This window comes from Salmo salar, chromosome ssa15, assembly GCF_905237065.1.
Source record: "Salmo salar chromosome ssa15, Ssal_v3.1, whole genome shotgun sequence".
NCBI lineage: Eukaryota > Metazoa > Chordata > Actinopteri > Salmoniformes > Salmonidae > Salmo > Salmo salar.
The window spans coordinates 68,322,634-68,337,814 of NC_059456.1; the positions used below are offsets into that span (position 1 = coordinate 68,322,634).

General features: G+C 44.5%; 1 protein-coding gene across 3 annotated transcripts in view; it reads right to left on the reverse strand.

Moving 5' to 3' along the window:
- LOC106572303 (helicase ARIP4) overlaps positions 1-15,181 on the reverse strand; it is a 69,501-nt gene that overhangs the window by 27,129 nt on the left and 27,191 nt on the right. The window contains exon 2 of one of the 3 annotated variants that reach the window (XM_045695988.1): positions 14,809-14,961. In XM_045695988.1, the coding sequence (XP_045551944.1) occupies positions 14,809-14,905 (97 nt within the window). In that variant the 5' untranslated portion in view covers positions 14,906-14,961. Of the gene's footprint in view, positions 1-5,401; positions 5,786-6,037; positions 6,188-14,808; positions 14,962-15,181 lie in introns of those variants that run through there. The other 2 variants (XM_045695990.1, XM_045695989.1) reach the window with 2 other exon arrangements.

The following is a 15,181-nucleotide window of genomic DNA, read 5'->3' on the forward strand; positions in this document are numbered from 1 at the left end:
AACTGACTAACACACAAAAGGTCACCACAGCGACGACAGACTACCATTCAACTTCCTGCCATAATTCAGTCCAGAAGCATGGAGAATGCGGACAAATTTTTCACATTCATTTGACTCGTATGCATACTGTGCTTCTTAAAGGAGCGTCACATTTACACACGCAGCAGGCCTCCACTGACTCCCTCCCTCTCTCCTGTTTCGCCTGTGGATGACTGACCCCTCCTTTGTATAGAGGGGCTGGGGTTTCTGGGATGGGAGGGGTGTAAGGTAGGGGCGTCTTCAAAAAGCCACTGGGTTACACAACCGTGATACACTGACTTGGCTGTTTATGTAACACTGCTTTACAGGCAGCTCTAGCTAACGTCACGCGGCGCCTACAACAGAGCAGCAGCATGTGCGTAGTACCGAGTACCAAAGACAGACAATTATCAACCCAGAGTGGCAGTGTGCCCTGGAGAATACCAGGGGGTGCCATGACGACAACAGTGGCTCGATGTTGTCATGGTCTCCCTTGTATGTGCCACTCAGACAATGATTTGTCTAGAAAGAGTTCCACTTTCTCTTCACCATACACTTTTTAACCCAGGGTTTCTCAACCCAGTCATTTTACAAAGTCCATTTGATCTATTCTACCACACTTGATTCAACTCGGAAACTAATCGAAACATCAAGCCCCTGAATGTTGGTGTTGGTATTACAGTAAAACTTCAAATAGCCACCTTTGCCATTTAACAGGCGGGCATCATTCCAGCAAATAAACACCCGTTTCAAATAAACACCGGATCTAAATTAAAAATTGTTTACAAGGTCTTTGATATTCCCATAGTCATGTGCATGAAAAAAGTAAAAAAACATTGGAATCCATCATCGTTGCTTGCCATGGCGACATCAAATTCGAGCTGGCAGTGATCAAATTCGCAGAGCAAAAGTCAGGCAAGGCAACAGACAGGCATTTTGGAATTGATCCAAAACAAGTGAGAATGACGTCTTCAACGTTGGTCTGAGGTAGACCAGAAAAAGGTAAGTAAATAAATACATGCCTGGCTCAAATAGAAGCCTGTCTTTAATAAGCGCAAGTTGTAGCCAGTGATGTTTTAATTCATTGAAGTTTTACGGTAGATCAAATATGTGTCGCCATCGACAAAACATGCGAGGAGTTGAGAAACAGTTGAAACTAGGGCTGGGAATTCCCAGGGACCTAACGATACGATATTATCAAGATACTTAGGTTCCCGTACTATATGTATTGCGATTCGATGCTGTGATTTTGATGTTCCAAACATATTGCTCACTATACGTCTGCTCTAGAGAGACAAGAGAGCATGAGGAAATTCGTTTTGATCAGTCATGGAAATAAAAAAAGTGCTGAAAACATGTTCACCATTTAAAAAGATGGAGAACAAGCTATAGGATGAAAAATAAGCGACTAGCACTACCTAGTATTTATTTTTTACAAGTCAATACTTGGGAGCCAAAGTATCCAATATAATATTGTCCAAAATAATATTGCGATATGTAACTATTGATTCCCCCCCCCCACCCCCACCCCCCCCCCCCCCCATCATTGGTTGAAACCACAGGCTTTCAGGATGCCATCTGAGTGGAGTGGACATGTGACACCGGTGCTGATTTCGGTCCATAAATGCCTTGAGTGTAGTGTTTCAGAGGCCCTGTTTCCTGGCCTACATATTTGTGTTTGTCATTTTGATACTTTATACTCTGCTGCTGACGCTCGCTCTGACCCACTGAGTTACACAACAGGTCTGCAGGCGGCGCGGGACTAGGCCAACTAAACAGGATGACGTCACGGACAGTGCACGCCTGGGGGACTGCGAGGACGAGAGATAAGAGACCCCAAGCTGAGTCAGAGGGGGCCTGTGGTAGGCAGGGTTGCCAGTAGCATGTTTTGGGGACGAGCGGGTTACCACAGCGACTAACGGCCCGGTCCAGTTCCAGAAGACCAGAGCCTGCAGGTTTTGACCGGACACCTCCACAGCTCTTCAACAGGCTCCAGGCTTGGCCTCTGTCACACCAGCTACCAGGCAACCGTACCAGAACATTTACCAGAGCGAGATCACGCCGCAGAATAGAAATGACTAATTCTGCAGATCCCAGAAACCACCAAACCAGAATCAGATAAACTAACACAGTGCTTCTGATTGGAGGAAGCCTTTTGGTCTACTAGGAACCGAAAAGAATAAGACCAGGTCTGATTAGGGAAAAGATAAAAATGGAGAGACTTTTGTTTTTACACTGAGAATTCACACGCACGCACACACACACACGTTTTAAAAGGGTGAGTGAACTGACCCACTGAAAAAGGAGGAGGAAAAATGGCACTACTAGAACCGTCTCCCTCTCTCCATCTACGTCAGTAAAGAGATTATAGATTACGCTCAATCCAGCGCACGAGTGAGTTTTACTACAAAAACCAGAGAAGATCCTATGCTCGGTGTCACAGCAGCAACACATGTTCACTGAGCCACTACAGGTCACAGAGCAGGAAAACTGCTGGTAGCTTCAATACAGGCCAATTTATCAGGAGGTTGTCATCAGTTTCACATTAGGCCAAAGGATTTACCAGACAGGCCCTAGCAGGCATTAACCAGGAGTTGTAATACGCTTGAAATGACTCTCAAGTGTGTATAAATTATACACGGACCATGTGAGCCGGAGGAGATTATTCACAAAAGACACAAAATCAGTATCAACCTAATAGAAGGCTTCCTGTGTAAATTCGACGTGAGAAAGGTCAAGATGTGCCAACTTGGAAGATCTCGGAGTACTGCAGCTGTGAACAAAGAAGGGCTCAGAAAGTGGTCAATAGGCTGTATTGAAATCGAGGAGCTCAACGGGTTCTCCCCCTCTCCCTGCGCTTACCACCCTGTGGCAAGGAAGCTTCTGTTGACACACACAGGCCACCAGTGCAATGATCATGGACTAAGGTAGAGGGAAGCTTATGTAACGGCAGCCTCTGGCTGTTACATAATCCCAAGAAGCGCACGTCCCGTACAGACAATCACACCTCATCATTCACATACCTAATCATGTACACACCCAATCACAAACGACCTACAAAAAAACAGACTGATTTGTACAATTTAGATTCGGTATTCACAAACAAAACCATATGTTCTATTGCCATCAACAACGTATGACAGCCCTTCCCCTTAAACAGGGTGTGTGTGTGATTGCAGCAATTTCAACAGCCCCAAGCAAGTTCTTGTGTGTTTTACAATTGCTTCCATAGGAAACAACCCTCAGAGACAGAACGTTTCTCATCTTCCTATGAACCAGTTGCTATTAAATGAATGTTTTTTGACAGAAAACCCACAGCTAGGATTCTAGGCAAACCTGGGCTGGCTCCTCTGTTCTAAGATCGTCAGGAACAATCGGAAGTGGAGGGGGCTGTGGCGCCATTATCCTAGTGGTGCTTGTGGAAGGGTGGGCAGGCTCTGCACTCGTCGCTGCTGGGCTTGGCGGTGGCCTCGGCGGTTTGATGCTGCTGCCCATTGCTCTCCTTTCCTTTGGCTTTGTTTGGGTGCTTTGGCGAAGCCAATTTCTGATATCCATCTTGGCAGATTAGCTGGTTTGAGCTAGCTAAATAGGCTAAGGCGAATAAACACTAATGCTTTTTACAGGTAGCTAAGAAGCTAACTAAACGCCGTAGTGGTGGGGCGTGAGGCAGAGTTGAGTGAAGCAGCTTCAACGGTAAACTTGACCCGCCCTTATAAATCAAAATCAAATTTTACAAGCGGAGGCGCATCACGTTATTCACTTAGCCTATCACAGATGAGAAGTGTTTTTTCCCGCTTTAATGGAAACCCAAATTAATCATATCTAACCACCCCAGTGACTTTCCATAGCCCCGTTACACACCACAGCACGCTCTGCCCATTGCACCAACCGGTCACTCAATCATTTTAACTTTTTGGACATGAGACCGGTAGAAATCTGTCCTTTGGTCTGATGAGTCCAAATGTGAGATTTTTGGTTCCAACTGCAGTGTCTTTGTGAGACGCAGAGTAAGTGAACGGATGATTTCCACATGCGTGGTTCCCACCGTGAAGCATGGAGGAGGAGGTGTGATGGTGCTAATGGCCTAAATTTATTCAAGGTGAAAGTTATTTATTCAAGGCATACTTAACAAGCATGGCTACCACAGCATTCAGCAGCGACATCCCATCTGGTTTGCGCTTAGTGGGACTATCATTTGCTTTTCAACAGGACAATGACCCAACACACTTCCAGGCCGTTTAAGGGCTATTTGACCAAGGAGGAGAGTGATGAGTGCTGTATCAGATGACCTGGCCTCCACAATCACCCGACCTCAACCCAACTGAGATGGTTTGGGATGACTTGGACCGCAGAGTGTAGGAAAAGCAGCCAACAAGTGAACTCCTTCAAGACTGTTGGAAAAGCATTCCAGGTGAAGCTGGTTGAGAGAATGCCAAGCTTGTGCAAAGCTGTCATCAAGGCAAAGGGTGGCCACTTTAAAGGATAGAAAATATATTTTGATTTGTTTAACACTTTTGGTTACTACATGATTCCATATGTTATTTCATTGTTTATGTTTTTGCTATTATTCTACAATGTAGAAAAAGAAAAACCCTGGAATGAGTAGGCGTCTCCAAACCTTTGACTGTACTGTATATTTTTCAGTTAGGGATTTTTCTCCACTTTAATGATCCCAATTTCGTTTAAACGTTCATACCCTAATAGAAAATCCATGTCCATCTAGAGGTGGCCACACTGGGATCACAACACAACTGTCCATCCAATCAACTACCAAAACCAGAGGAATGGACAGAAAGAAGAGGATAACGAGACCGAACCACAGGCTACCAGTAATCCCAATCTTATAGAAACAACGTGGCCACATCCCTGTATGATGTGGGCTGCCGTGTATAAAACCATGGTTGTTGTAGTTGACCATATGTTGCTCCTAATGCTGCACCCAGACAGACTACTACTAGTTTAATCTAACACTAATCCTCCCACTTGTTTAGGTTACCATAGAAACAGTCAATCAAATAGCCCCCAGATCAAACAAATGGAGTGCTCCACAACAGGGAACAATATGAGAGCGAAGAGAGCGAGAATGAAAGGCTAGCGGGTGTCAAACTAATGCATAAGTAGGGAGCGTTACACAACGCTGTTGCGCTCACTTACAAAACAACTCCAGTTCACAGACAGTAACCGCAACGTAAAACACCCTTGTTAAATCATCACCATTTCTCACTCACAACAAATAATCCATCCACACCTCTTTTACCGGTCATCATTTATTCATTTGAAGCGTCCTCCTCAGACATCACCCCGACTTGCTGCGGTCATAGGGGTCAGTGACGCTCGCACCAAGAAGGGTCAGTGTGGCAGCGGGGTTCAGGGGATCACCTACCTGTAAAGGTCTCCGACTCTTCCAGCAGCAGCATGCTTAGTCTCCGTGAGTGGTGTGTGGGTTGTCCAGAAAGCGTGTAGAGGGTGTGTAGTTTGCCCCTCTGAGTAGTCTCCCTCTCCGTTCCCCTGCTCTGATGGTGAGGAAATAGGTGGTCTGAGTCCGACTACCGCTGTCTGCTCCCGAACTCACTAACACACGTCCTCTAGTTGAAAAAGTCTGCCTCAAAGCTGTAAGGCAGAACCTATCTTCTTGTTTACCTTTGTCTCTGTCGCTATCCGTTTATCTGATGAGATGTTTTTCCTACTGACTTACTGACTGACTTACTGAACCCGTGAGTGGCTGGCAATGTGAGTTGAGTCAGGCTCACAGCAACCAGGAAACTACTAAAAACTCCTTACATAAGCTCTCATGCTGGAGCCGGCCCCTAGTCGGGGGGGGGTTGTCCATGTACGCACATATAGACTATTGAAGGATGGAAAGAAAGTCCAAAAGACGCTCAAGCTGAGAGAAACTCTCAAAGACGAAGTAGTAAACAAAAAGTATACCAAAACCTGAAAATATGATAAAACCTCTCTCCACTGCCATTCAGCTCTTGCAAGAGCCAGATTCTCCCTTACTCAGGATTTAGACACTTACCCATCACCTCTGTATGAACGATGATATACTCCTACTCTGGAATGGGTTTCATGTCTGTCCTCTTGTCAAGCCAGAGTATCCATGTCAGCTCTACTCTGCCTCTGCCATGCTGCCCCAGTCTCACAAAGAATAGAGAGCATGGTTCTGTAACCAGGGCCACCGCCACAAAGGACAGAAGGTTATTGGGACCATTATAAAACGATGAGGCGCTGAAAGCAGCCCGGCCCTGCCTGCCAGTCACAAACCCCCCTTCCACCGCTAGTGTCAGTATGTCGTCAGCAGACACCTCCCCCTTAGCAAGGCTGCCTTAGGTAACAGAGGTAAGAGAGTTCATTCAGACAGGGGGAACGAGGAAAGAAAAGGGGACGTTCAAAACAATGGAGGTCCACCGGACCCTTTCAAACACACAAACCCATCCAGCTTACCCAGATCAATTTACAACACACACACACACACACACACACACACACACACGTGTGAAGGCTGCACACAGTAACCCACATCGTTACACTTCCCTCCCCACCTTGTGGAGGAAAGAGCTAGAAACAAGAGAGGGAGGAAGGAGGAGAGGAAAGAAAAGGTTGAACCAGCCCTGTGAAGGTTGCGAGCTTGATAATACATGACTCAAAAACTATCTTTTGGTATTTTCATATGATGTGGCTGGTGACACTTTGCATCTTGAAAGTCCAATATCTTGAAAACTTGACTGCTGACATGCAAAACATGTTTGGAATGTATCAACAGTGGACTAATGAAAACAAAATATATATATATTGTTTTTGAGTGCATTTCCCCTTAAGTCTCCTCTCACCCCAAAGAAAAGGCTGTTTTCCCCCATGCTCAACTTTGCAACACTTTCCATAGACACGCCTTAACTTTGCGCAAGTAATTTAGCTCACATTTCTCTCCGTTTACATAATCAGTCTCAGCAAATGAAAGGGAGGCAGGGACTGAGTAATTGACACTGATAAACAACATTTCAATCCAAGTCAGAATGTACCCGTTGAGTGACATTGCAAAAGGAAAGCAGGGACAAAACAACGTGCTGGATTTGTTTACTGCTGTACAGAACAGACTTCCCTACTATTTCCCCCAACAGGCACACTGAAAAACCACACACACACACACGTGCGTGCACAGGGCTCTAAAGTGGGGCCATTTTGGATTGCATTTGCACCTAAATATTTTGCTCTACAACCTGGAATTTTCATATAGGAGCACGAGATAATAATAGTAACGATTAGGCTTCTCCCTACCGTTGTTTCAGTGTTTCAGAGAAAAAAAATAGCGCATAGGCATTAGCATCATGATTGTACCATTACTTCAGCGTCAACGGCTTGTTTCTAACACAAACAGTTCAAAAGATATGACCCGTATTACAGACGCAACAGTATTTCTTTGTGCGGCAGATTGGCTGGCCATATTACATTTTTTCCATGGGCCATTTGTTTACGCCTTGTTCAGTCACGTTACCTCGATAGCTAGCTAGCTAACGACCTGGTAACTTTACTGGGAGGCTACATCCGAACGTTTGGGGGCACAGAAAGAAATGAATAGGGATAGCTTCGTCAGGAGATCAATGATCATAGCAATGAATTAACAACATATATCTTGCATGTCTTCACTTACTAACAATGTTCTTAAAGAGACAACATTTTTATGGAAGATAGGTTTCTACATTGTGAAAAGCACTAATATTCCACAAATGACTGGTATTTGCGTCAACATTTCTGGTGCTGCTAAATGTTATGTCGTGCTCCTAACTTTTATAAAATTGGGAGAACCACTGCTACCAATGAAAATGTTTAATTTAGAGCCCTGATGACAAGTGCAAAACATCGAGCACACACACACATAAAACAGCTGTATTCTTTGATGGGGAGCAGCTATTTCGTGACAGTGTGACACAGCCTTTGTAGTACCTGCCCTGCCAGTCTGTTCAATCATTACGTTATCCCCAGGCCCAGCTGTGTCTCCAGTCCCCCATCCCTCTTGTTCCCATCTGCTCTGCTCACCCAGTATCCAGGTCTCTCTCACACACACACACACACACACACACACACACACACACACACACACACACACACACACACACACACACACACACACACACACACACACACACACACACTTGACCCAAAAACAGGAGCTGCTGCTGGGCCGAGGAACCAGCTCTTGGTGTGCTTTCTGTAATTATGAAAAGCCCAACCAGTGCTTGTGAAAGTGTCTTTTGGGGCGTTTAAATGAAACAAATCTGCCACCGAATAATGCAGAGGACTTACACGTGTGCGCTTGTCTGAACAATTTGCACATCCGTGGGGTGACGATATATAAACACGTGAAAACATACGCCCCCCCCCCCCGACCTTGTACAGAGCCTCCACCTGGTCTAGTCTCGTCAACCGGGTATTTTCAGCTGCTCTCAGCCACCCTCGCCTATTTGTTTCAAAGTCAAATGTTTAACCAATGGCTCCTGTTGTTCACTGGACTGTGGTGCATATGCTGCAGCTCTGTGCTGCTCCACAGGAAGCAGGGGGTGGGGATGCCTGTACACCCTGCTCGTTTTGCTCCTCTCCCTCCATGCCTGCAGCCTGTCCTCCTGCTTCACACAGCCAGTCACTCTATACTTTGTTTCTGGCAAACCTTTTGTGTCTGTCTGACCTCTGCTGCCACCCTACATGTAGATTTCCACTGCTTCAATGTGTGGCTGTTGGTGTTGTTTTGAACTGTATGTCTCAGCTGGGTGAGTAGGCATTGAAAAAAATTAAGAAAACTGTGGAGCTGGGCCCGGGCCTGGCTGCATAAAGCATTCTGGGGGACAGGGTTCAGGGCACACACAGAGGGAAGGAGGAGGGCCACAGCACAGGGGGAAATGGGCACACCTCAGAGCTGAGCTCTCACACCAACACAAGGGAACCAAAGGCAGACGGGAAAAGGGATGGGAGGAAAGAAAGAAGAGAGAAGTGGGAACGGAACTTCCCGTGGGAGCGTTGGTAAGGTATCGTAGCAAAAGGGTTGTTCAAGAAGACAAAACAGGGATACAGAGAGAGGGAGAAAAACAAGTATGCTCACGACTTTGAGAAAGAGAAAGGGGGAGAGAGAGAGCGTCCAGGCTCCGGTTGTTATGGCGACAGTAACAGCGCAGAGAGAGGGTGGCATGGGTGACGGTGCTCTGTGACTATTACCCGAGAGAGAGGAGAGGAAGGAGGGGAGGGAGAAAGAGCACAAAACACACTTCAGAGCCCAGATTAAATATGCTTATTCAAGTAATATAAGAGAACGAACAGTTAATTAGCCAGCATGCATGAGTCAAATGGCAACATACAGGCTGTTGCTGCCCCAATTATGACAAACATGCATTAAGCTCCCCCTCTGTGTGTGTGTGTGTGTGTGTGTGTGTGTGTGTGTGTGTGTGTGTGTGTGTGTGTGTGTGTGTGTGTGTGTGTGTGTGCGCGCAGTGGTTGGCACAAAAAGAAAGTAACAGGAAATCTGTCACGTTAGTTACATGGCCCCAAAAGACACCATGTTCTCTGTGATGCACCATCTTCCATGGTCTAAGATAGATATCATCAACACAGCTTGTAAGTGGTGTACTTGTAAGCGATGCTCTGCTTTTCTGACACCACACTCCAAAAAGCAAGTTCTGCAGGCTCTAGTTTTGTCTAATCTTGATTATTGTCCAGCCGTGTGGTCCAGTGCGGCAAGGAAAGACCTAGTTAAGCTGCAGCTGGCCCAGAACAGAGCAGCACGTCTTGTTCTTCATTGTAATCAGAGGGCTGATATAAATTCTATGCATGCCAGTCTCTCTTGGCTAAGAGTGGAGGAGAGACTGACTGTTACTTTTTATAAGAAACATGAATGTGTTGAAAATCCCAAATTGTTTGCCTCTCCCCCATTTCACCTAGATAGTTTGTGGGTATGTATTGATATGTAGGCTGTGTGTGCCTTTAAAAACAAATCTTATGTTTTTCTGTCCTATTCTGAGCTATTCTTGTCTATTAATGTTGAGTATTATGTCACGTTTCATGTTCTGTGTGGACCCCAGGAAGAGTAGCTGCTGCTTTTGCAACAGCTAATGTTTATCCTAATAAAATAACAAATACCAAAATACTAAAGATGGTGTGGAATTTTATTTGACTTGATGGGAAAAATAGGCCCAATTCCCAGGCTCATACAGCTACAGCTGAATGGCAACATGATAGTTGATACATTTATCATGTGGCTCAGAAGACTATTTTGAGAGTGTTTTCATATTTCGTTAAAGAGACTGTGCCGACCTGAGGGTACATGATATGTTATGAACGAGGTCAACAACCTTTCCTGCAGCTTGGAGACCTTTACGGTATACCAGTGATTTTTCCAGGAAATGTGTTAAATGTTTAAAACAAGCAATTCTGTTTTCAAAATGGCACTAATCACTTAAGGTGTGTTCTGAAAGTGTATTTCTGCACTACACTGACTGGAAGCCACAATAAAACAACTCTACTGAATCATGTTTAGGGTTCCAAAATTCTGGTTAACTTTCCCAAAAGTCAGAGGTATTCCAGAAATCCCAATTGGAAGATTCCCGGAATCAAGAAGGAATAAGCAGGAAATCTGGAATCCTCCAACCAGGATTTCAGGAAAAACCTGGGAATTCGGGGAATGCAAGTAGAACTACGCAACCCTAAGCACGTTGAATGTCATGTTGTCGTGTTGAAGCTGATGGATCAGTGCAGCACCTGCTTGCAACTATATGGATAGATATCTGGTAACCAAAAGACAGGAATAGGAAGAAATTAGACAGATATAGAGTTAGTATGGAGATGGCAGAGGGAGGGAGTGATCCTCACTTCACCGGGCCTGCCGTTGGTACTAGTGACCTTAATCCTACAGCAATACGTTAATATGTTAACATCCAGACAGGCTGGGGCATAGAGCACAGACGGGTAGTAGGGTTACGTAATGTGTACATATGTCTGACGTATGTGTGTCAGAGTAAGTAGGAGCGTGAGTGTGCATAAGTCCTGATACTGAGTAGAGCTAAAGTACAGTAGCTAGCCTACATGTTGAGTAGTTATGGGGGGGGGCATATTTTTCCTATTTTTATAGTTACATATCGGGATATCATTTTTGCGCTAGTTGGGAGTACCTGCACCAAACCTCCAAGATTTTCCCCTTCAGAGTTTGTTCTCCTTCTTTTTTGTTTTCAGCACTTTTATTTCCCTGACCGATCAAAACTCGTTCTCTCATGTTCTGGTCTCTCTGCAGCAGACATATGGTGAGCGATATGTTTACTACATCGAATCGCAATAAAATCACAGTAACGAACGGCAATACACATCATATCGGCACCTAAGTACGGTGAAATATCGTATCGTGAGGTACCTGGAAATTCCCAGTCCTAATGTTGAGGGCAATCCAGTTTCCTGACTGTGAACCAACTATTTCTATAACAAAACATGGCAAAGAACAGAACACACAGACTCAAACTCTATTATTAAACCTAACTCTGATGCTTAAGGTCGCTGTGCGTGTGTGCGCGCCCGCGCGCTGCAGTAGAGCTGTGCTGTACGGCTGAACGAGACATAGCTGCGCAGACACAAAGACAACAGGAGGAGGCGAGGGGTAGAGAGGGCTGTCTCTCTTAACGCTGTGTCACAGTGACATAGACAAAAACGGCTGTGTGAATGTCACCACAACCCAGGGAGTGAGCAGCACAGAGGGGTTAGGAGAGGGAAATAACTGCCCAGAGTGGGTGAAATTGCGCTTTTGTGATGAAATTCAACTTACTGATGTTTAAAATGCATTTTAACATGACAAATATGATTATTCACGTTCTGAAACTTTCAGTGAGGTCTTTCTAACATTGCATTACCAGTATGTCCAAAAAGACCGATTTCGTAACCTAATACATGCGGGCGGCAATAAGCACCGAGCTGTTGACAGAGCGGTGCAGCTTTCTCGCAGCAACTTTTAGGATTTGACATGTTGAGCCTGTAAAGTAGCCTTTATTCTCACACAGCATCCAGCCTAGCTGACACGATGCGGAGCAATTTTCCTTCATTTTAACCACTTTTTCTCTCTGGCCTCCATTGATTTAGTCACCTGAATTTTAGCCATCATACTAGGGTAAAAACTCCAATAACATTTGAACGGATTATGACAAAGACATGAGGTTTGGACCATTGGTTGTTTTAGAGGATTATCTACACAATTAACATTTTACCCATTGGTCAAGATATTAATTTTTCATTGGATACCCTACCCTCTCATAGGTATGGCCACAATTAATTAAGAGAATATCCGAACAGACTTTAGTATTAGATTTTGCTTATTTGTGAGTATTTATTTGTATTTTTTTAAACAAACTAAACAAACAATAAATACTTTCCCTGAATTATATAAATGTGACATTTATAGAAAGTATTCAGACCCCCTTGCCTTTTTTCCACATTGTTACATTACAGCCTTATTCTAAAGTGGATTAAATTACATTTTTGCCTCATCAATCTACAACCAATACACCATAATAAAGCAAAAACAGGTTTTTAGAAATGTTAGCAAATTTATTCAAAATAAAAAACAGAAATGCCTTAATTACATAAGTATTCAGACACTTTGCTATGAGACTCGAAATTGGGCTCAGGTGCATCCTGTTTCCATTGATCATGCTAGAGATGTTTCTACAACTTGATTGGTGTTCACCTGTGGTAAATTTAATTGATTGGACATGATTTGGAAAGGCACACACCTGTCTATAAGGTCCTACAGTTGACAGTGCATATCAGAGCAAAAACCAAGCCATGAGGTTGAAGGAATTGTCCATAGAGCTCCCAGATAGGATTCTGTTGAGGGGAAAGGTACCAAAACATTTGTGCAGCAGTGAAGGGCCAACACCACAGTGGCCTCCATCATTCTTAAATGGAAGAAGTCATGTCCAAATCAATTGAATTTACCACAGGTGGACTCCAATCAAGTTCTAGAAACATCTCTAGTGTAACCGATGTGAAATGGCTAGTTAGTTAGCGGTGGTGCGCGCTAATAGCGTTTCAATCGGTGACGTCACCCGCTCTGAGACTTGAAGTAGGGTTGCCCCTTGCGTTGCAAGGGCCGTGGCTCTTGTGGCGCGATGGGTAACGATGCTTCGGTGGGTGTCAGTTGTTGATGCGTGCAAGGGTCCCTGGTTCGAGCCCAGGTTGGGGCGAAGAGAGGGACGGAACCTACACTGTTACACTAGCATGATCAATGGAAACAGGATGCACCTGAGCTCAATTTCGAGTATCAAAGCAAAGTGTCTGAATACTTATGCAAATAAGGTCATTATGTTTTTTGTAAATTTTTAATACAATTGCCAAAAATTCTAAAAACCTTTCTCTTTGTCATTATGGGTTATTGTGTGTAGATTTATTTAATCCATTGTAGAATAAGGCTGTAACGTAACAAAATGTGGAAAAAGCCAAGGGGTCCAACTACTTTCCGAATGCACTGTATCTTGTAAAACTGGGAATTTGTTAATTTGATATTCACGTTTGTTTTATTACCCATTGAAGACACAAGTATGTCCCGAAGTTGGAGGATTTATTGATCCCCTCGTCACTTTCTGGAAGTCACCCACTGAGTTGTGTCAGCAACACGTGCTAACGGAGAGCCCTCCGAGCGAGTTGGTAGGGGCGAGGGGGTGGTTTGGGATTCACTGTTTCGCTACAAGGATTCAGTCTGGTGAAGATCGGAAGATGCGAGGCTAGAGCCCTCAACGTTTCGTCAAACCAACCAGGCTGGTTTTGTTGATGACAAACACAAAGCACCGTTGTTGACAGGCTTCAGTTCAGTCGGCATTTCTTTACTCAAGCCAAGGTAGTTAGTAGCTAGCTACGTTAGCTAACGTTTTTGTCCTGGTGCTCGATGTGCATTTCTCTGGAAAGGGGCCTAGTCTTTGTTTTACTTCCGCAAAATGCGGTGCTGTGGCTTGTTTTCGGATTGGTTGAACATGATCCAATCGCTTTCTAATTTGTTTTGTGCAATGCCCCTCGGGCAGACTGATAGCCTTGTAATTACCAGATTGCTGCTGCGCTAAGGGAGCGCACCAAATAGCCTTGCTAGCTGGCTATCGTAACTAGCTTCTTTACATCGATTTGACGCAGTCAAGACAGCCACTACCAGATGGTATGATAACTTATGAAACAGTAACACGTTTGTCTAACCACCCGACCCCTCTTGAAGCAGTACAGAGTTCAGACCGGATTCATCTCCTGTAAAGTCATGCTACCAAAGACTACCCCGAAAATCTGTGTAAACGCTGCCAGGTACAGACAATAAGGGCAACAGCCTTCCCTGTAGCTCAGTTGGTAGAGCATGGTGTTTGCAACGCCAGGGTTGTGGGTTCGATTCCCACGGGGGGCCAGCACAGAAACAAAAATGTATGAAATGAAATGTATGCATTCACTACTGTAAGTCGCTCTGGATAAGAGCGTCTGCTAAATGACTAAAATGTAAAATGTAAAAATGCAACACACACAGACGGACGCCCACCACTGAGAAGATATGACTGTAGGTTTTCAAACAACTTTCATTAAATCAGTTCAATATCACTCCTGGTCATTTGCACCTCCGCAATGACAAGTATTTTCCTCCCATTAAAACGCGTTGTATAGGCATCTTAGTTGACCCTTTCCATGCCAGACATAATATCATTGGACTGTAGCATATGGAATCATATCATCTCTACTCATGGAATTTCTTTATACAACATTTATCAGTATGTGTGTGTGTGTCTTTCAGTTTCCACCTACCGGGGACATCATCATCATCTCCATCATTCTCATCCTCCTCCTCACTGTTGAGGCAGTGGGCCTCCATGTGTCTCCCCGAGGTCTCCTCGTCAGACATGGTGTCCCTCAGTCACCCGGGGGCATTATCTAGGCATCCTCACAAACACAGGCCATCTGCAACACACACACACACACACACACACACTTCTTATTTGGACACAGCTTTGGCATAAAAATGTAGCCTACAGAGTTATTTAATTTTTGTCCATTGTCACAATGTAAGAAATCCACATTTGAAGCATACAGTGACTTGCGAAAGTATTCACCCCCTTGGCATTTTTCCTATTTTGTTGCCTTACAACCTGGAACCTGGAGTTTGTATCATTTGATTTAC